This window comes from Anser cygnoides, chromosome 2 (assembly GCF_040182565.1).
Source record: "Anser cygnoides isolate HZ-2024a breed goose chromosome 2, Taihu_goose_T2T_genome, whole genome shotgun sequence".
Classification (NCBI taxonomy): Eukaryota; Metazoa; Chordata; class Aves; order Anseriformes; family Anatidae; genus Anser; species Anser cygnoides.
In genome coordinates, this window is record NC_089874.1 from 110,202,607 (window position 1) to 110,224,982 (window position 22,376).

General features: G+C 39.9%; 1 protein-coding gene across 12 annotated transcripts in view; it reads right to left on the bottom strand.

Annotated features, from left to right (window-relative positions):
- PTPRM (protein tyrosine phosphatase receptor type M) overlaps positions 1-22,376 on the bottom strand; it is a 490,453-nt gene that overhangs the window by 455,832 nt on the left and 12,245 nt on the right. Inside the window, exon 1 of one of the 12 annotated variants that reach the window (XM_066992782.1) lies at positions 20,496-21,227. The exons of the other annotated variants lie outside the window; for them this stretch is intronic. Coding sequence (XP_066848883.1) covers positions 20,496-20,544 — 49 coding nt within the window. The 5' untranslated portion in view covers positions 20,545-21,227. Of the gene's footprint in view, positions 1-20,495; positions 21,228-22,376 lie in introns of those variants that run through there. 12 annotated transcript variants of the gene reach the window in all.

The following is a 22,376-nucleotide window of genomic DNA, read 5'->3' on the forward strand; positions in this document are numbered from 1 at the left end:
AGCACTAAGTACGCATTATTATACATGCACAAGTTTCTGCTTTACCAAAAAGAGTTATATGTAAAATTTGTCTAATCACCAGAAGTTTCAGAGATACAGATATGGGAATCACCATTTGGTCTGGATGTAGGGAAGGAATAATGGCTGTTAGAGGATGGGAGTGGGGTGGCAACACAAGCTCCCAAGTATTCTGAGAACTGTTTATAGCTGTAATGAGCCTTCAGCAGTCCCACCAGGGACCTTTCAGGAATGTTAGAGCATAGGGGGAAAAAAGTCCTACCTTTAGCTATCAACCTTATTCCACTAGCATTAAAATGCCAGAAAACAAATGAGCCAGACAACACTGATGTCTTCTATCTGAAGTTTCTACACATACCTGAAGCAGTCCTTTCTTACGCTTAATAATATTCTGCATATACTGATCGGTTAACTTAAAATAAAGCAACGCACGGAAAGGTGGTTTTATGGAAGACAAACTTTTATTTCTCAAATCCACTGCTAGTTACTGGCAAACAGAGAAGCTCTACTACTGCATTTTAGAGAAACAGAGGGAGTCACTGAGTCCAGTATTAGCAAGAGTATGCATACTAACCTGCGTATACTGGCAATTCACATTTCCAAAGTAAAGAACAATTCACTTCTTTTAATTCATTTAATACTCACCCTTTTGTAAATTTAATAACGCTGTGGAATATCCATGTACTGATTTCTCTGAATAGCTGTTATATTTGAATTAACTGAGTTCCTTTCAGCAGCATTAGTTACCCTGATTTATTTTTGTGACAGACCTCAACATCCATTACAGAGAGAGCAAGTGCTGCCTGGAGTCTTGCCAAAGGACCCCCTCCCGCCCTCTTCTTTTACAAGTACACTGGGGATTGATAGGTTGTAAGCATTAGAGTCCTGTAATGGTCAGATCATTAATTGCCCAACCTAATATGAGGACATAGACTGTTGTTCTTGTAAGATTAAGGTTTCAGAAGTCCATATTTCTTTAAGAAAATAAATTCCCTACTGTACATGTACTTTCACTGCAGGTGGAACATTTTCTTTTTGCTGATGTCTTCTTAATGTTAGTCTGGTTACTTCATCAGTGACAATTTGATCTTTTAACCCTCTGCAAAGCCGTGTGATAATCCCTAAAATCATACTTGCCTGTGAGCCTACAGGTGAAGATCAGCCACCTGAGGAAGCACTCTGCCTTCCCACTGACTCCAAGCCTCACCAAACCTCTGATCCACAAGGAATTCATCCCAAACACTTGGTAGCGATACTGGCAAACAGTTACAAGATGCCTTCCTGCTCTGGTTCCCAAAAGATTCAAACAGAACAAACCTGCCCCATTTCATATTCTCGATTTTAAGAAGTCTTGTGCCTCGCTTCACAGCTTTGGAAGAAGAATGCTTGACCTGCAAAATGGCCCTGCTTTTTTTTTTTTTTTTTTTTAAATGGAAAGAGAAGTTAGCCATGCCTGAAAACACGAAGAGAATTGTGAGTATGCTGTTTCTTGGATACCAGGAGGTGACCAGGCTTTAGGTTCCAAAGAGCATTTCAAAATTTAGTTAAGTCCCTGAAGAGATACGCAGTTTTAAAAAGCAACTAAATGAAACAGTAGCTCAGGACCAGGTCTGCCAACCTGAACAAAAGTGCCCTACTTCCTCAGCAAGAGGCCACTAAATGGGTTGTTAATCGAAGGAAGCTCTGGGCCAAAGGGAAAAAAAAAAAAGCAGGAAAGTGACTAAAAGCTAGCAACGGGTCATAAGCTTTTCAAAGACTGTGGGAGACGGACTTGATTTTCCCATTCTCTCATGGAAAGTGTGAATTCATCTACCATTTTGACAGAACCCTTACAGCACAGAGTGCATATACAGCCAGACATTTGAGATATTATCTGAAAGTCTTTTAAGGAAAACTTTTTGCCTTTTCTTCAGTGTCCCCCTCATTAATATGGCTTTCTCTCAGAAATAGGGAAAATAATTGAAGGGAAATAACAACCCAAAGGGTTAAAAACATGAAGCCAAGGTAAAAAAAAAAAATTACTGTTGCTATTACAACCAAGATGTTCGCCAATAAAAATCCAGTGTCACTTATTCTGGTCAGTTAAATTAGCAGACTTTGGTGTGGAACAGACACTTTTGGCAGAAGAAAACAAGGAATCACTAGAAGAATTGCAAGCATTAATGAAGGTCTGGAAAATCCATCTTTGACATGATACCAATGAAGTCCAAATAATTATTTATTGCAGAAAACTTTAAGAGCCACTTGCTCATGGTCTGAAGAATTTAAATGAAAATGATCCAATAATTAAACAATCAAAAATGCAGTACGAGGTACAACAGGGCCAAACCTTGAAGCTTCGACAAATTCAGACTAGGAATAGGCATTCATTTAAATTCTCTAAGTGCTGCTGAAACAACTTACCTCAGGGTCTGGTTTATTAGCCATCAAACGGGCTCTCTGTATCAGTACGTTTCCACATACAGGTCCAAAAAGGGCAAAATATAATGGAAAACCATTTGTGGTCAACAGAGCAGATTCATTCATAGATTTGTGGCTACTGAACCAGAACAACCTCTCATTTTACACTACAATTGCTGTAGTAAAGCTTCTAAATATCAAATGTCCCATTAGCAGTTTCATTGGGAAGTTTAAGGAGGGGGGGAAAAAGTATCGGGGTAGAAGTGTTTTGTCAAATTGTAAATAACATTGTTCCACTTAGCAGAAAATAAAAGAAATCCTAAAATATGCAAACCTAATATTCTTCCAATGCTATTAGCCTTTCTGCTGCCTCCTCATTTAAAAGAAAAGGATACACTCCATTTACTAAGTAAATCTTGAAAGAAAAAAAAATCCTTAACTGAAAGCAAAACTGAAAGTCTGATCTATAGGGAGGACTGGGGATGAATCCACAATCACAGACTGTCTACAGGTTTTCTGCATGTTTTAGTAAAGACCTTATTAAATACTATTTATCAAAATCATCATACAGTAAAGGAATTTAAAAGCAAATGTGTCTCAGATGCTAAGTAATCTCAACTTATTCAAATTAAAAGCTATGAAACAATATAATAATTGCAGGCCATCTGCACAAAAATAAAATATTCATTTTTATGAAGAACATTTTTGAATCTGAAATACTTCCATACAAACCCCGGTCAATCCCGACAGATTTTTTTTTTTTTTCTGGACTCATCAGTAACTGTTCCCTGGGGCAAGGCTCACGTAAAAACTACAGAATGTCTCCTGGCACTAAACCTTGTGTGAGCCGAGCTTTTAGATAGCTCCTTGCAACACACTGGCATCAAGACATTCTTGCAACTCTGAATTATTTATTCACCAATCTTTGTGCAACTTCCCAAACACCAGTGGAGACCCAGACGATTTCAGCTATTTGATGTTACATCTTCTCAAGTGGCTAAAGAGGCTATAAAGCACCCCATTGCTTAAGCCTGCCATCTCAGTTCCATTAGCAGTAAAGACCTCTCTATTCAAACTACTAAGTAAATCCTCGGAGAGCCCGGGGACTGTTTCATGCTTGAAAGCAACTGTTAAGAATTTGACAACAACCAAACTGTTCCTATTTAATCCTTCTCCCAAGGTAAAAAGAATTATAGGTAAACATATGCCTTCATTATTTGCTTTGCTGCATTTCAATACTCAATCCCACACAAAATTGCCAGCCAAGGATTTAATGCAATCACTTCTGTATTTCAGAGCTATTGCCTTTACAGAATGGAAAAAAATTAATAAGGGCTATAGAGTTGGTTAGCAAACAACTCTATTTTCTATAACCCACACTAGAGATTTTGCAGTGGTAACTTTAATAACGCAAGGATTTGGGGGGGGGGGGGGGGTATTTTTTTTCCCCAAATTGGGATTTTAAGGTAAACCAAAATAGTCATTAATGCATTCATTCTGCTGGTAAGTATTTTTTCTTTTTAATTATGGAAAACACAATTGATCTATTACAGAATACTGCAACTCTGCTTTTACTACATATATAGATTTACATAAGCTTTCTTTTGGGTTAGCAATATGTATGTTAATCAAACACTGTAATATTGAGGAAAGCTTCTTAGGTACACTCTGGAATGTATTGAAATGAAAGTCTCACACCTTCCCTCAGGTTAATTCAAAAGTGGAAGAACTCCAGAGTTTTTCAAGGAGCCTGGCACTTTGTACTCTCTTATTGACCCGCAGTGCTCTTACCCACGTAGCCTGAGCATCCACTGCCTCATCCTACTCTTTATGAAAGAATGTGAACCAATACAAACACGGAATAACGATGGAATTAAAATAAACACGAAGTTCTGTTCTGCAGCAGCAGTTGCTACCTGACAAAAGGAGCTGGGACATCACTAAGCAGCAATTCATAGCAAAAGCTGTCATAGTCCTGTGCAGTGCTAGAGAAAAACCAGGGCTAATATTAGTTTTACAGGGTTACTTAAGCCAACAAATTCCCAAATGCTGTGAGCAACTCACTAAGCACTAGAAATGAGGGGCTAAATCCCAGTCACTCATTAAATTTCATGGATTTGGACTCAATAAACAGTACAGCAAAAACACTACAGGTATACAGCACAACGAATATGTCCAGAACAACCCATACTAGCTAGCATCATGTCAGAGGACTCGTTTGAAAATCATCTGTTTTACAGAGAAGCAAAAGAGAAGAAACATGCTGTGGATTATCTAACTGATGTGGGACAGGTGATCACTGGGAAAGTTAAGTCCAAAAATCAGAACCTTGAAAACCAGTGCTTGTGATGGCATTTAGGAACACAATTCCCATACAATTTATCATACTGACTGTCATTTATGATACCCATCTTCTCAGGTGTTCCCGCCCTCCCCTTAGGGACCAAAGCCTGTCAGTCATTTTAATAATACTTCACACATGTAAACAAGTGGATTATGAAAATAAACGTGAGATGTGAAGACGCTTAGACAGTTATTGTGGGGCTAATTGTGCTATTTAATGGAAAAGAAAGCCGCCTTCGTAATTTAATGTAAGAAGCAGGTAAAAGCCACTACTAACTTTGAAAGCTGCAGCTTTCCCCACCATTCAATTAGGCTCTCTTCGCTTTTTCCTTACGCATTCACTCATTAAAAATTCTTGTTCTTTTCATAAACATTTAAATAATAAATTCCTTTTTCTGTTCTGTACTGCTTACAGAAATGGGCACAGTCCAGGCTTTATATTACTTCTAAGGTTTTTTTGCCTTGTCAAGCCTCTACAGACGTCTTGGTTGTGCTTAAAGCAGTACTAAAGCAAGTACTCAGTGCTGATGCTGAATACATTATGACTGGAACAGCAGATTAAAAGCTAGTACCCTAACAGTCACTCTTCTTCTCTTACATCCACTCTTCAGGAAGTTCTAAAAACAATCTGGCATTAAGAAGCTCGTTCTTCTTCCTTTCTAATTCATATAATCTCTTTTAACCTATGCTTCTTCCACAACGGCACTTAACATGACACATAATAGAGCGGTGCAAAAAATAGCCACCTTTTGAAGAGAACAAAAATACAGCTAATAATCTGTCATTCCATTCACATGCACAGAAAAGCCCAAATGAAGACTTGTGTGAATGGATGCTTAGGTAAGTATTCTGAGAATTCTTCCATGTATTTCCTGTACTTCCAAGTTTTTCATTATTCTTCCCGTGAAATGTTGCTCTGCTGAGGAGCTTGCTCATTAGCAGTTTTACACAGAAGAGTTGTAAACCTAAGTTGACATGACAATAAATCAAATAAATGTGTACAGCAAAGTCCTCCATGGAAAGGAGATGGAAGGGGAAGGCACCGATGGAAAGTGAACAATCTTCGTTAGACGAATTTGCAAGGTTTTGCATGTTATTTTTAAATATTCAAAGTTCCATACTGTAGTATCTGTATTAACAACAGTTAAAATCATTGCAACGTATGATAAAAATATTTCCCCACCCCACAGTAGCCAAGTACAAAATAAATAAATAAAAAAGAATATCTTTGTAAACATATATAACAACCAGTTACTTAGCTGTATTTTTCTTAATACACTTGATACACTTGAAATTTTGTGAAGGTTACTGCTAAATATAGATTTCTGCTGTTATAAATTCGAGATACAGCTAACCAGAACCTCCTGTGTGTGATTTTTCAGAAGTTGTTCTAACAAAGCTGCTGTGATCAGTGTTTTGTTCCCTGCCATTTTAACCTCATCCCTTACCTTCAGCTCATCCAGCTTCTCCCAGGCCAGAAGCATCCGCTCCTCTGTCTGCACAGGGCAGCCACAACACCTGTTTGGCTGTCCTGCTTCTCGTGATGGATGATAACAGATAGCCTGCTTTATATATGCCTCCATGGCCCTTCTTCCTAGTATTTAAGTGTATCATCACTACGGTGATCAGCAATCCACTGCTCTGTTACATCGCAAACAGCACTGGGGGACAAGAAACTTGAGGGCCAGATGCCTACACATCACATACAAAAACACATCACTCCTAAAAACTTCACGACCGCATGAGGCACAACTCATTTATATTCAAGCCCCTACATCTGTACATTTCTTTCTATAATTATGATATTGTATAGTCCACAAACAGCCTAAGCACTAAATGATATACTGTAGCTGTTGCTAAGGCAGCAGCAGATTTACATGGGTGAAATACAGCCAGTGTACCACCCTTGTAAATTATCAATAATTAAGCCGTTTCTCCATTAAGGCTGTCACAACTAAAACTCTTTATTTGTTAGGAAAACTTCACATAAAATAAAATGTAAAGGTTCATACAGCAGAGACAGCAAATATTTTCCAGCGCTGAGTACATTTATGACAAATGTTCTTGGAAAGTGCAGCAGCAACTTGCAGGCTATGTGCCCAGGCACACCAACTATTTTGGGGGGGGGGGGGGGGGGGGGGGAACACTACCAGTTGTGCTGAAACTGTTTCATAACCAGTTCACTGCTCACCATAATGCTTTATTTAGCACTGCAGGCATTCCCATTGTTGGGCCATTTCAATAAACTCCTGTTACTGTCCCTTTTTGAGTCAATACAAATACTCACAAGAGCAATTTTTTTTTTTGACTTTTCTGCAAAAACAGAAACATGCAGCAGAGCTAAAGGTTTGCTCGTTGCTTTTTCCCTAGCTTAAAAAACGAGGCAAAGAGCAAAACCAAAGATTTTATTCTGAAGCAGTTCAGGGAGAAAAACTTTCTAAACACATCACTGTTCTAGCGTAGGCATCCTTCTAAATAATCCCCTTACAAATAAGACAAACCACAAGTAGCTTACCTATACTTCTCCAGAACTTCCTTCCAATGAGGTGGCTGGTTTTGTTGGTTCACAATTTTTGGAAAATGGTAAATATCCTCTCAACAAGCTGTGTATCAGAAAGCGAGCACAGCTAATTTTATAGACACCGACACACAGAGTACCAAAGCCATAGCAAATTATTAATATCAGCCTGACTGATTTTATTAGAACTTCCTGTCATTATGTTAATAAAGAATTAATGGCAAATTAGGAGCTCACACTAGCTGCATTACAAGGCAGTGATATTTAGCACGATAGTTTAATTGAGACTGGTAAAACATACTTAAACAGAAGATTATTTGCAAAAAGAGCCTCGTAGCTGCTATAAAGCTTGTTTAATTAAAACAAAATTTAAGTTAATTTTTTCTGCTTTTTCCCCAGATCGCTCCGCTCCAGACGCATCAGATAAGCCTTCTAATCTCTGTTGTGTAGCATTTGTTGAGAGGAGTTGAAAAAGTTTAAAAATTAAATTTGCTTTGAGAAAGATTACATCACGTCACCTTCCGCTACACAGAAGATGCCTGCTGAATGAGGAAAAAGGTAGAAGACAGACCCATTTATAAATGCCTTCCTTTCATTTTAGAGATATAAGCCTATCTATCTCTACACACGCACACAGACACACACTTATTTATTTTCATTCTCATTTGGCTTGTTTCCTAGCCATTTCCAAGAAGTCATATGGAACTGACTGGGCACACAAATTCCATAAAGACCAACAAAACATAATAGGGATATCAACCAGATGACCACACACAGCATCCTGCAGAAGTAAAGCAAATTATTCCACAGTATCCCCCAAATGAAATAAATAATTCTCACAGTAAAACATCCCCCAGAATTACACAGCAGGGCTATAATTTCCTTTCAAATTCCTTTGACGCGGGGAAGACAAGAAATCCAGTTCTCTTTTACAGCATGGTAGCTGCCTGCAAACCTCAACCAGTTTTGCTGTGGAATACGTGAAGCCGGAATATTTGAATATAGAAAGTAATACAGAAGCTAAAAGAAGTGTATACTGGTGGTGAAGTGGAGATCAAGGCTACCTGAAGTGTTTTTAAAATGCCCTGCCGTTAACTCTTAGTTCATAGAATCACAGAATCAATAAGGTTGGTAAAGACCTCCAGGATCATCTGGTCCAACCATCCCCCTACCACCAATGTCACCCACTAAACCACGTCCCCAAGCACCAGGTCCAACCTTTCCTTGAACACCCCCAGGGATGGTGACTCCACCACCCATGGGCAACCCGTCCCAATGCCTGACTGCTCTTTCTGAGAAGAAATGTCTCCTCATTTCCAACCCGAACCTCCCCTGGCACAACTTGGGGCCATTCCCTCTAGTCCTATCACTGGTTACCTGTGAGAAGAGGCCGACCCCCAGCTCCCCACCTCATCACATCCACAAACTGCCCTTCATGTCCCACCCTATGCCTACCAAGGGTACCGTAAGGGGCAGAGCTCCACAGACGCACAACCGTTAATAACAGCCTGTGCTGGCAACCAGTCCCTTACTTACTACCAACTACGATCCAAACAAGCAACAGTTCTGGATTACCAGAGCCTTTCACTCACATGGCCGCAGCAATACCAGAGATGTTAGTCCCAGGCTGTCAGCCCTCACTGCACGGGATTGTGTGGCCTCCCAGGAGCACTCATGACCTTACAGAACCTGTGTGTGAGCACAGCCAAAGGGTTAAAGCAAACATGAAGACAGAAAAAAACAAAATATACACAAAACCAATCTGAAAGAGAATCTGGGGATATCAGCTACACCTAGCAAAAGGATTAAAATACGTCTGACCTAGAATTTTGAGTGTTATAACCAGTCTATTAGGTCGACACTGTGACTTCATAGAGCTGCAGGAAACGCATCCTCAAACAGTTCCTCCATCACAGTGTTATCACGCTACAGCAGATACCTGTAGAAAGCTGAAATAAGTCTTTTAGGTTGTCTCCCTATCTGTGCAGGGAGATGCTACAATAGAAACCGAGTATAATGTCCACAGAGATTTCTTCAGGTCAAAGACCTGAACTTTTGGAAACACCATGGTCACAAAGACTCAAACCTTTCCTTTTGTCCACTAAATCTCTACATGGGACAAGGTGAAGGGAAAGCTCTACAGAAAGGCCATATCTGATCATGCAAACAGGCACTGTACCAGAATGCTTGCAGAAGACAAGAAAACATGGCTTTGCCATTAATGGCAGCCTTCAAGAGCTCAGGAGACATTCATCACTTTTATGACAAATTCAGAAGGAAATTCAGGAAAAAAGGAAAAAACGCAGCATTAATCTACAAGACGATCAAGAGCCCTCCATAAGATAAGGAAACATCTTCCTTGGTAAAGTGCTTTGAGATCTACTGATGAAGGAGTCTACAGAAATGATGGGAGCAGAGGGAATAAATAGGCAAGGGAAATTAGTTGACTTGTTATCTAAGATCTGTTCAGCTCGGCCTGTTTAATATTTTTTTAACCTTAAATTCATGCAATGGGTTTGTATTTCTTGCCTTAGATACATTTATGTACTTTTCTAACAATATTTAAAGAAGCAGACACTTTTAAAATAGCAAAATTTTCATGTAATATATTTATTTAAAAAATAAAATATTTAAAAACTAACCCTCAAAACCTTTTCATTAGAGTGAATTAAGAGCTCACAATGAACACACTGACAGCAAACAGCAACAGAAATTTTTGCTTATTCCAAGGCTATCCCACTCTTAAAACAGTTGTAAACATTTTGCCTATTCATTAAGGCAGAATTCTTTCTTAACTAGAATGACTAAAACATCTGAAAACTGGAAAGCACCAAGACATCACCATTCTTTTCTCCGATTATCGTCAACATTTACAAAGTATTCAGAATACAGCAGTTCAGTCGCTACTATTAGCTCAGCCAAGATAATTAAAAGCTCCTTCTGTAGACGTTGGAAACTGGTATTTGCAGGGACCCCTAAAGGGATTCTGCCTCACTCACATCATCACCCTGATAGAGAACCTGGTTTTACCACCGCATCCAGAAAAACTTTAAAAGGAACAGAAGAAAGAAATACTTCAACTATCCAAATTAAGTATGCTTCCTTTACCAGCAATGAATCACCCAACAAGCACTATGCATGTCTTTATATAAAGCAGCAGCTACATGAGAGAAGGCTAATTAAAAAATACCCTATAAAAAATACATATATACAATGAAAACCATAAGGATTATTACTAGGCTAGTACTAAGGGACAGGAAGTCTGGCTTCTATTTACACTTCAGGCACAAAATTCAAAGGGAGGTAGATGATGTGGCATAGTTAATATTCCTGACTGGAGACCTTCTAAAGAAGTAAATGAAGGACATTGCCGAGCTTCTGTTTTACGCATTAATTCGCTCTTCAGAAATGTATTGGCACAGGTGTAAGAATAATGCAGTGTGAGAGTGCTTATTCAAGTCCTAAGCTACAGCACTTGAATTCAAGAGACAAGAACTGGACTGCATAATATCTCAAAGGGGGGGAAAAAATCATTGGAAGTTAAACATGAAAAAAATAGAAAAAATAAACAGTTGCAATAACCGTGTTATTTACGCATGCCCACCTAACTTTGAACAGCTGTGGCAATGTAATTCACACCAACAGCAATAAACTCTTGTTTCTGTGTATAAATCTTTCGAACTATCTGTTGTTTTTTTGGTTACTGCTTCTTCAGGTTAGTAAGATGCCACCATCAGGAATAGACACTGCAAGCCAGCCAGTAAGAGATGCAGGGGAGAGGGGACGGATCTGTAACACCATATAAGCAACCCAGAAGACTCCTTTCATCTACTGCAGGATAAAATTAGAGTGAAATAGAGTATAATAAACACACAGTCAAATGAAATCAGAACTCTGAACCCACTTAAGAACATCACAGAATATGCCAAGAAATCCCAGGCCAAGGGACTGGCAGCACGGAGCACCACAAATAGCACGTAGACACTTTTCACAGTGCAGTTCAAACACCTGTAAGCGGGGCAGGTTGCGTTGCTGTGTCAGCGAAGTGACCCACCTGCATTACCAAAGAGGCCCTCTGAGAATCTCATCTTGGCAGCCAGCACACAACTGCCAGTCCTAAGGAAACCCATACTGTAACACCGCCTGCTGTAAATCTACTTGTAGGCAAATCCTGAAAGCAAGGTAGTTTACTTTGTTTCTAAAACAGTTACCTACATTGTCAGCGTGCATCAAAAGGGAATTAGTGCCACCTGAATTCACACGCTGACTTCCTGATGCTTAGAGGTGCGGGGTTCCCCGTTCACCATGCGGCAGTATTTCTTGTCTATGCCCCATAGATCAGAGCAGATCATGATCTAGGGGCTCCTTCTAGCCTTAAACTGCATCACGTTATGCGTTTGCAGCAAAACTGATGAGCCACTGGAATTTCGCTTGCACTTAATAAATATTTAAAGTCAAAAGGTAATTTAGTCATAATATATAGAGCATTTTCTGCAAAAGGCGGAATTCTATTTTAAATAATTCATTCCATATAAATGTACCCATAAAAGGCTATACGCAGCACCTACTCGTATTAAAAGCACCAGCTCAATCACACGTCTGCAGAGCTGCAAAGAAACAAAAGATCAATTAAACAACTTATACCATATATATTGTATATATTGTAAATATACATTGTACATTCACCCAGATAACATCCACAACTGTGTTTCAATCACTAAACACATATACAACAGAAGTATTTTTCACTGATGAAATTACAGTATACAAGATTAAAGTATTTCCCCACTTCGCCTAAAGAATTTGAGCACCTACAGTAAATATATAGATCTTTCACAGCTGTGGCAATCCAGTTTATTTTAATAATGTAAATGCCTGTTATATTTCTTAAAATAGGTACAATTACAGGAATGTATTAGCTTAAGTTCAATAGTATATCTCAGCCTTCTATAATGACAGTGACAACACACAAAATCATATTTGCAGATCTACCAGCCTATTCTGAAATATCAAATATTTGCTTTGTACAGACTGCTTGAGAAGTGGATTGAGCATCAATAATTACGTGTTTGTTTTTGTGGTTTTTTTAAGCTCGCTGTTTTTGTTGTTGTTTTGTTTTCAAATTTTTGTTTGTTTGTTTAAATTATAATTTCTATTATAACTTAAGGAAAGAAGAGCAACAGATTTAGCCCTAAACTTTGCCTGATGTGCTTTTGTCAGTATCGACAGCCTGGATAACACCAACTAAGGCAGGAAACAAATCTATGTTCATTTCATGCTCAATTAAAAACACAGTGGGTGGGCTAGACTGCAAGAAGGGCAGAGAAAACAAAAGAAAAAAAAAAGTTTCCTAATTTTAAAGAATTTAAGGGCAAACGATCTGTGTAAATTATTACATATCCCCACTGCAAAGAAAAAATAATGCACTACCTGCTTATGACTGATACGCATACAAGAACTTGAGAAAATTAACTTGATGTTTGTTAGATAAGCAAATTATCTGCTGGAGGCAAAAATGCATGCATCATCAGGTGCCCCAAAAATAGAACAGCTCTTCAGACATCATGTAACTTGCTCAGCTGCAATATATTGTAAGCAGCTTTTACTAAATAAACTGAAAACATGGAGTCTAGTGTTTGTTCTCTTCCATTTCATTTTTCCCTTTCCTACATATAATAAATGAGAAATACTTCCCTATGTTTCATATCTGCCACGCGTTTTGTTTTCTTTCTCTTGTCTCTGGCTTTGTTCTCAACAATTTCTTGCTCCTCTGCTTTGCAAGGTTTTCCGTATTTCCTATTCCCTTTCTTTTCCCAGTCCTGTTCATATTCTCAGTTATCCCTGCAGCCTCTCCCTTCCATTTGTCTTTTCACAAGTAGGACAAGTTCTAAGAACTAAAGCTAATAGGAAAAACAAATAGAGAACACGGGACCTAGATGACGATGTGCTGGAAAACAAATCTGTAGGTTCTAACCACAAAAGGAAAGGCAAGGGGAAATTACTGGAATTCAGGGAAAAGAAACACGAAACAAGGCCTTGCTTTCACTGCACTGTTCCTACATCTCTCCAGCACTTGGGAGAGATGTGTGCTGCAAGCGTGGAGACACATCGTCCTTGTGAAGTCTTGATTAGGCACCTGCCAGCATCAAGACCAGGACTGCAGTCCTGTTTCTCCCTTACAGCACTTAACTTTCCGTAGTTAATCAGTTTCAAATATGGTGCCTCTGATGTAACACAACATTATATCAGACAAATGCAGTTAAAATATTCTGGGATAAGGCAATTATAGCCAAAATGTGTGGAACTGCTGTTGGCAGTGCTCAGAAATTCATGCATCTCTGCCAATACAGCCTTCATCAACAGATGTGTTTACCCCAGCCCAAAGCTCTTTTCTCTCCCCAGCACCAACAACCCGACGATGTTCACACAACACCCAAGCAAAACTTACTGCTAAACAGATAAGTAAGGAAAAAGGACAGCCGTGGAGACTTATGTCCCAAAAGTTTCAAATGACCATGCACTTCTTCAGTGAGGATGTTCGGCTTGGCAGCCAGTGACATGAAGCCGCAGGAATTGTAAAATAGAAATGCAAATTGTCATACATTGCCTGCTCTGTTTCTCCCATGCAGGGATGAATTTCCTTTTACAGCAACTAATAGGCTGTGGCACAAACCCACTGTAAAATCTGCCAGCATTTGAAGCTTGAAGTTGTAGCAGCGTTAGCCGCTGTTTAGATCTCCCTCCTCCCACCAGGAAACAAAACTCCACAGAAGAGCCACAATTGCTCCTTGAGAGTAGGATGATAAAAAGCATATTGGTTAATGCTGGAAAAAAAAGAAGGGCTAAAAGTAGTATGTTGAGTTCTGATAGTGTCAAATAATAAGCTTGCGAATAAAAAAGGATTTACATTTAGGATGTTTCTCTTTTTATTTCATTGCTGGATTGAGTCAAATACACTAGCTCCGTGGAAATGTTCCCAGACACGTTTTATGTGCATCACCTCCATTATTCGAGTTCTATTGATCTGCAAGTGTAAAGTGCTTTTTTTTTTAACTACTTCTTTTTGTCTTGTTTTGAACTGACGGTTCTTAAAATTGGCACTTAAGTGCCCAAACACATGTACACACAGCTTCAAATGATAATAGCAGCTATGTGACTAAATGAAGAAGCGTGCCACTCTGCATTTTATCCCCGAAAGACAGAATTGGTAAATTATTAGCTAAAACAGCAGTAGCTTAATAAAAAGAATAAAGATCTTCCTTGCAATGTTTTAAAGAACTTTGAAAGAAGAAGAAAAAAAAAAAAAGCATGCATTTTGAATAGCATAAAAATTGCATCTGGAACATAGATTTTAAGGTGTTGTTTCCACAGAGCATGCTGAGATTTCCAGAACACAGAAAGAAAGAAGATAACAAATCTATTTTAGGCATTCATGAAATCCCAGCTATAATACACCAGCTCCTAATTAGAAGCCTGACATGGTAATTAATTTAAACATGGAATAACCCATAACCTTTTCACTGTTCAGTGATTACCAGAAAGATGTTTTTATTGTGACTGTAAACTCTAAAATTCTCTCAAAACATGAACTTTAATCCCTGGAAATGACCAGCATGTGTCATCTCATTACTTAGCCCATTGCTGGCAAGAACAAAATTTATTGCTAAAAAGATAAATAAGGAAAAAGGACAGCAATGGGGACTTACATTGCTTAAGTCTCAAATGAATCAACACCTCTGTGAATACCAGCATGCCTGGGATCCAAAGCGTGTCTAGTCAGGCCCCAACTCAATGAGACTTTGTATTAATTTGGTCACACACACACAAAACAGGAAAGTTTAGATTTCTACAGCACTTGGAAAGAACACGACCTGGGGTGAAAGTCACCAGTAGTTAAACTAGGGCCAAAAAAAGTACAGAAAAATTGTTTGGACACAGCATAACAACCTCTCATTCCCCTGCAGCAGAAAAACATGTTTGTGCCCATTGTTCCTTTCCACAGACCTCTCCAGTGGCACCACTTCTCCTTCCTTCCAGTGTTTTAAAACTCCCAATGGAGTCTCAAAGTTAAGAGTAACATCACTTCTCTCCCTGCCAGTGTTATCTGCGGACAGAACTCTGCATCTCTTATCCCTTTCCTAATTTCCCTCTGCAGTGATTTATTTATTTATTTTATAATTTTTTCTCCTTTTAGAGGTTCTGCAATTTGTTTTCTTTTTAGTATCAGTGTGTATTTTCTCTTTGCTGAAGTTTTTAATCACAAAAAGCATCATCTCTAGGGAGAGCTCATCTTCTTTGGTATTAGACAACAATGCTGGCACCACGCAATGAAAACCTCTGCTATGCAAGTAGTAAGTGTGTGCCTTTAAACCATGGGACTTTTAAAATGAAGTTTTAATGTTTTCTGGAATGACCATCTCTTACTTGATATAGGTCATCATTGTGTTATTCTTCTAATAACAAAACCTGACGTAGCCCCTTGTATGGCCACATTCATTCTGAACAAAGCTAGACAGAAAGCAAAGAAAGTTTACATTATCAGCACCCTTAAAAGTATTTGACAACACTACGAAAAGGTATTTAGAAAGACCTGACAGACATATTTCAAACAAAATGCATTCAGACACACACACACAAAAAAATCCTTTAGCTTTCACCTGAAGTTTTAATATACTCTGGACTATCTTTTCTTGATATTTTTTCTCTTCTACAAAAATATTAAGCTAACATACTGAACGTTTTTAAAACTCCTATTTCAGAAGTTAACATAACCCAAAGATGTTGTGGAGTCTCCATCCTTAAAGATGCTCAGAACTCAGGTGGATGAGGCACTGAGCAACATGATCTGGCTTTGAAGTTAGTTCTCTGAGCAGGGGGCTGGACAAGCTGATCTGCTGAAGCTCCTGCCTGCACAAGTTGTCCTGTGACTCTCATCCCATCTACCAGCAGCCAAAAAGAAATTGCAGCACAGAAATGCCGAGCATTACAACTGATCTCTTAACAAAATCTGTGGCTTTTACCTACCCAGGTTATTGAACAGAAAGGCATTCTCCAACTCCACATCCACATTTCAGACGCCCTTAAAAGCTGTAAGAGCAGTAATAGCCCTTCTTTGAGGTAGAAAACGTTAGCAAATGTGGACTAAAGCTGTGTTACTGCACCTCTTCTAGAGCCTGAGTTCTGCATCTGGAAGGCAAAATCTGTCAAGAAACATCCAGGGAAAAGCTGACAGCAAGAACCTCGCAGCAAGGACACTGATGTATTTCCTGGCTCCATCTCCTACCTCCTTCTGGTGAGGCCACCTTTTAAGATCGGCCACCTTTTAAGATCAGCCAAAACAACCACAGACCACGCACCAACCAAGCAGCACCACAATGACACAGGAAAGCCACAGCCACCAAGAGGTCAACCACAAATAAATCTTTCTTTTTAGGTCTAAGTGCTAACTCACCTGGCATCGGCTCCTACCTGCTGCTGTTCAAAAGCTGGAGATGTGGGAAGTAGCCATTTACTCAAACCAGATTTACAGTTTTTGCCTAATTCTGGTGACTTACAACTTGTATGCAACCAATTTGGCATAAACAAGAAAGCTATACATAAGCATTTTTGGTTGATGTAGTATGCTTTTTTGAGGATCTTCAGCACCATTAACAAGTTATTTACAGATGGGGCTGCTATGCAAGTGTTATACAAATATATATTCCAAGCAGGATGCAGCCCATATATTTGGAATACAGAGAAAAATAATTTCAGTCACACACTTACTATGAAGTAGGAGACTAACACTGGAAACAAAAGTTAAAGCTTGGGTAAAAAAAAAAAAAAAAAGAAAAACACAACATAGTTCTCCTTCACCAGTGATGCTTCTGCTTCTACTTTTTGCCTTCAGTCAGCAAAACAAAACTCATTCTTCCTCTTACTTTTGGACTTCATAAGCAAACATTTATTTCCCAGTTCCACGGGATTTTGCATGCAGGAAATTTTGCAGAAAAATATTCTAATACATACAGTACGTTCATGAAAATATTTTTCAGTTCAATGGCTTCCTTTTAATTATGCAATCTCTTAAGGTTATCACTTTCATTTTCAAGAACACGCAGAGCTTGTTTTTTGGACCTGGGTTCTTAACAGTGTCCTTTTAAATGTTTGTACTACCTAAGTATGTAAAAACACAACAGAGTTGCACAGGTTTTTAGCATTCAAGGTCAAACCACCACATTTTCAAGTGTTGCATGCTGCCTCTGGCAGAAGCCATTACCTCGAATTTCCTAAGATAAAAAAAAAACATAACGCAGCCAACTTGTTTTGTAGGAGTTTCTGTGCACTTTATAAAAGCAGTCCTGCCGCCAACAAGCCCACAACACTGCAGGTAAGAGGGTTAGGTATTATGAAAAGTTCTTCGACTTTAACAAGAGCATTCTTTATCAATGCAAGTGTCAAAGCCCAGTTTTGTTTCCTTCCCTCGCCGGGTCACACTAACTTCCAAATTCCCTGTGCTACAAATTACCGCGCCTAATCCTTTTCCTACAGAGCCCCTCTTCCTTTGCAGGGAGGGTCAAGGTGAAACGCTCGCGATGCAGGGCTGAAGCCTTGCAGTTTCCCATTTACCAAGCCCTCCAGACAGGAAAAGTGGTGCATATGAATCAAATACAAGCAACGCTAATGCATTAATGACTGACATGTGGCAGAGTCGCAGACACACAGATGCAGCTTGACATTAATGGAGAGATTCGCCTGTGGTCATGCACATAGAGGGGGGAAAAAATAGACCCACCTGCCTCATGTTTTAACCTGAGTATGAAATCAAACGTCAGACAAGATTAATTAGATGCCTGGAGTTTTATTCTTCTCTGTTGATAGAAAAAGCACATTTCCATAATGTGAGGAAGCATTTATGTGGATAGCAAATCAGGTTGACATTGAGGGAAGGTTTACTTTATTGTGAATGCTAGCTGTGTGGTGCTTGTCAGTGCAATTACTTTCTACTCAAGTGGCTTGCTTTTTAACATTTTATTATCTTAACAATAAAAACCCTGGAAGCAATAATTATTTATTATGCTAATTCCTTAGCTTTATTATGAATTTCTGCAAGACCATTAAAACTTGCTGTTTCCCAGAAATAAGCCAGATTTATTAATATTCAGCCAATTTAAAAAAAAATAGCGAGAAAGAAAGCAAAAAAACAATCTCTGTATTGGTAATTATTTAGTAACCAGTCAATTTGTACACTTATCAGCTTCCCCATAAGTTCTGTTTTCATTTATTCAATCCCCAACATTTATTTCTAACATCATTCCGACTGAAAACAACTTCAAAACACCGAGTCCACTGCAGCATTTTTTTTTATAAATAATGATTTAAGCAGCCTGAGAGGCAGCAGGCCTTTAGACCATTCCGAAAATGCACTATACTCAAGGACTGCATTTTAATTATGGAAACCTTTTAGAACATCCCTGTTTTATTAACAGTAAGTGAAAGACTATAAACAAGGCTTCAGTATGCACCACTTCTCCTCAATCCTGCCTAAAGCCCTCCAGGGGAAACAGCTCCAGTGCACTTTCATTTCTCCCCCCAAGCATTCTCATCTCCGAATGCCTCTTCTCACCAACTTTAAAATTCATTTAACATAACAACCACGCAGTCATGCTTTTTCCTTTCCTTTTTTTTTTCCTTCTCCTAAGCATACTAGTGTTGCCTCCTTTAGGAATAAACACCAACCAAGGCCACAACTCTCAAACTCCACCAGCACAAATGCAATAGAGACCATGTGCAAGCCTAAGCAGAAAAGCACTGCGACTAAATGTACCTTGAAACGCTCTTAGCTCGCGACACTTTCATAATGCCTCGTGTCCACGCGCCAGCTGTGCCTACAATTCGCACAGCCACAGCAGTTGTAATCCCTGGAAAACATCTACAACAAATTCCCTGCTCCAGCTCTGAGCCAGCACAGCCAGCCCTGGTCCTTGGAAGCAGAAGATGTCCCAGGCTGGAAGGGACCCACGAGGGTCACCGAGCCCAGCTCCTGGCTCCACACAGGGCCACCCAAAATGCTTCAAGGCTTGTAACGAGGCTTTCAACCAGCTACACCAACTCTCACGCTGCCACGCACAAGATCAGAGCCAGGTTTTTCCATCGCTTTCTACTCTGAACCAGGTTTTTTCTGCACCTCCCAGTGGGAGATTCTGCCCGTGGCAACAGCAAGTTCCCTATTAATATCAATATACACCATAATTAGCACTGTAACGCGGGTAGTTATGTCATAACTGTCCTCCCTCATGATCACCAAAACTTTATTTACAGGAAAAAAAAAAAAAAAAGGAGAAAAAAAACCCACAGCTTATCCAAAGCCCAAACTATTCCTTCCTGAGTCAAACCAGTAAGCGGGCTGCTGCCGAAGGAGGGAAGGAAGGAGCATAAAGGGAGCTCTGGCTACAGGGGGGTGGTGGGAAGAAGTAAGCTTTGCTGGAGCAGATGCTCTCTGTGAAGACAGCAGCTTACGGATGAAGCAACTTTTCCCATGTAGAGATCTCAAAACCTACGTCTCTACAGGACAAAGATGTGCCTTGCAGAAAAGGCACCATATGGGAAGCGCTCCAAAGAGCACCCAGGAGAAGAGAAAAATTCAAAACGCTACCATCCAAAGGCACAAAACCCAAAGTCTATGCTCCACATCCAGGAATGGCGTAGTAATACCTCTAAGCATACAAACTCACCAAAATTAATTAACAGTTCACTTAGTTATTTCAATCAGTAGCTGCAGCTGAAAAGGAAGCTGTGACATACAGTGCCACCACTGCCATAAGGTACAAGCACGACTCAATGCTCCATTTTCTGCTGTAATACCTCCAGTAACAGACACTTGTACTTATTCATGATGTGAAAAAATGCTCACCCTTCTAATTTGTTCTTCGCGTTTGCTGTTTGCTTTGAAAACGTGGCCTCTTGCACAAAGCCAACACAAAGAAAACAACCATAGGAATGCTGTGATGTGCAGTTACCCTTAGCAGCCTGAGGGGAAAAAAAAACACAAAACAAACAAAAAAAAAGACACATAAAGGCAACCAAGACCAGACAAGAAGATGACCAAGACAAAAGTCAGAGTAGACAGACACGCTTCATAACACTTCATTTTTCAGACACAGAGTCAAAAGAGAAAAAGATAGCAAGTGGGCAGAGCTGTGGATTTTCCTTTCCTTTCTGTCCTGCTTGTACTCACCTAGGTCATTGTGAAACAGCACCTGCTTTGGTCCCAAGGTACACTGCATTTGAATAAGAAAATGCCAGAAAATTCTTGTAAAGCATACAAAAACTTTCTCAAAAAAGAGTTGTCTCCCCAAATACTTCAACAAGTGTGAGATACAATTTGGGAGCTACACAGAACCCCCCTAACAAACACAAGCTGGCTGTTACAGACACACCTGAAGATGATCAGCCTTAACTTTCAGCTGCTCTCATCACGAAGACAATAAATACACAGGGTGTAGGTGTAGAGAACAAGTGCAGGGAACAAACTGGTGCAGAACCCTCTGATACTTTGCTGTCTTGGGACAGATGCTGAAATTTATGATAAATGCTAAAAAATACAAATATCTCAAAATATAAAGATGACATGACAAGCTACATATCCTATTACTTTCATATTTTGTCTATGCATTTCAAATGCCAAAAAATGTAAAAGGTAGAAACATTAAGTACATGCAAGTCTCTGATAACTTCAGGTGTAAAAGAAGAACAGTTCCTCACAGCAGCTTATCGTGGGGAATTATAGAGTAAAACTTGATACCCCTGGAAATGCATCTCGTGTACATACAGGAAAATATGGAGAGTAGATGTGAACGTCTTCTCTGAAAGACCATGAACTGCCACGGGTGCAACATCCCCGCATCAAAGGCACAACAGTTCCCAGCCATCTTACAGATGAACATAAAAATGTATTGCAAGGGGTGTCAAAAATCCATCAAGTCCCCCTTTGTTTATTTATTACTGATCCACCGCTGGAGGCAATCGGCTCCGTCTCCAGCTGGGCTGCATTAGCACACTCACTGCAGTGCAAAAGCAGAGTGGAGAGCGCGAACTGCCTCGGAGAACAGCCTCAGCTGACCCGGCTGAACTCGCAGAGGAACAGCTGAGGAGGGCTCCTGAAATCCGGCAGCACAGCTGAGCGACAGGGGAAGTGTTCTCCAGCTCTAGGTGCCTATGAACACCTCCAGAAATAACTTTAATAAGCCGCTCAAATTAGATTACTAAGAGTTCTTCTAGGTGAACTCTTACACGAGTATACCTCTACCAAACCCCATCCTGATGGATAACTGCAGCCATCTGAAAGCTTTTGCAGGACTTCAGCGACTCCCGTACAGCTGAACCTCCACGCAGCGCGTGTACACGAGCTCAGAGTAACTCGTTTATATTCCGGCCCTGGCCTCAGCTCAGCTAAATGCAGCATGTTGCTGCCTTCGGGTAACTGAGACCCCACTTGAGGGCCTATTCTCAAAGCCACCCTGCTTTTCAAACTTACGATCCCGTCACCGACACAGACGGCAGCAGAAGAGTTCAGGGCTGTGCAGACGCCAGGCGGGCTTCCTCCCCTCTTCAAAGGGAGGAGACTGAACCCGAGCAGGATTCAGCTTCCCAAAGCTCTGTGATCTAATTCCACACAAAAGGCTTAATAAGGTTTAGACTCATAATACAATTAGTAATTTAGCTCACAAATTAGACTATCTATTAACACTCCAGCAGAGACAGCAGCCGTATGAGGATTAAGAAGGAACCTTACGCTCTCGATACGGGGCGAGACCTTGGCTGCTCCAACCGGGCACTTCAGCTTCTGCACGGGACAACACGCGGGGCACCGCAGGCAGCATCCTGCTGGCACACCCAACTTTCCTCAGCAGGAACCATGCTGATCATCTGCACATCGTCTGTACCAACTGGGAACTCCCGAGCTCATCCGAAAGCCCAGTTTAAGCTGGTAGAAATACGAACTTGCAGAATTGTCTCTCAAGGCAGCATAGAATACACGGCATACACATTTACTGCGTATGTATTTATAGGCGTTTTAACCACACGTAAAAATTATTACCAAAATTAGCCCACCGAC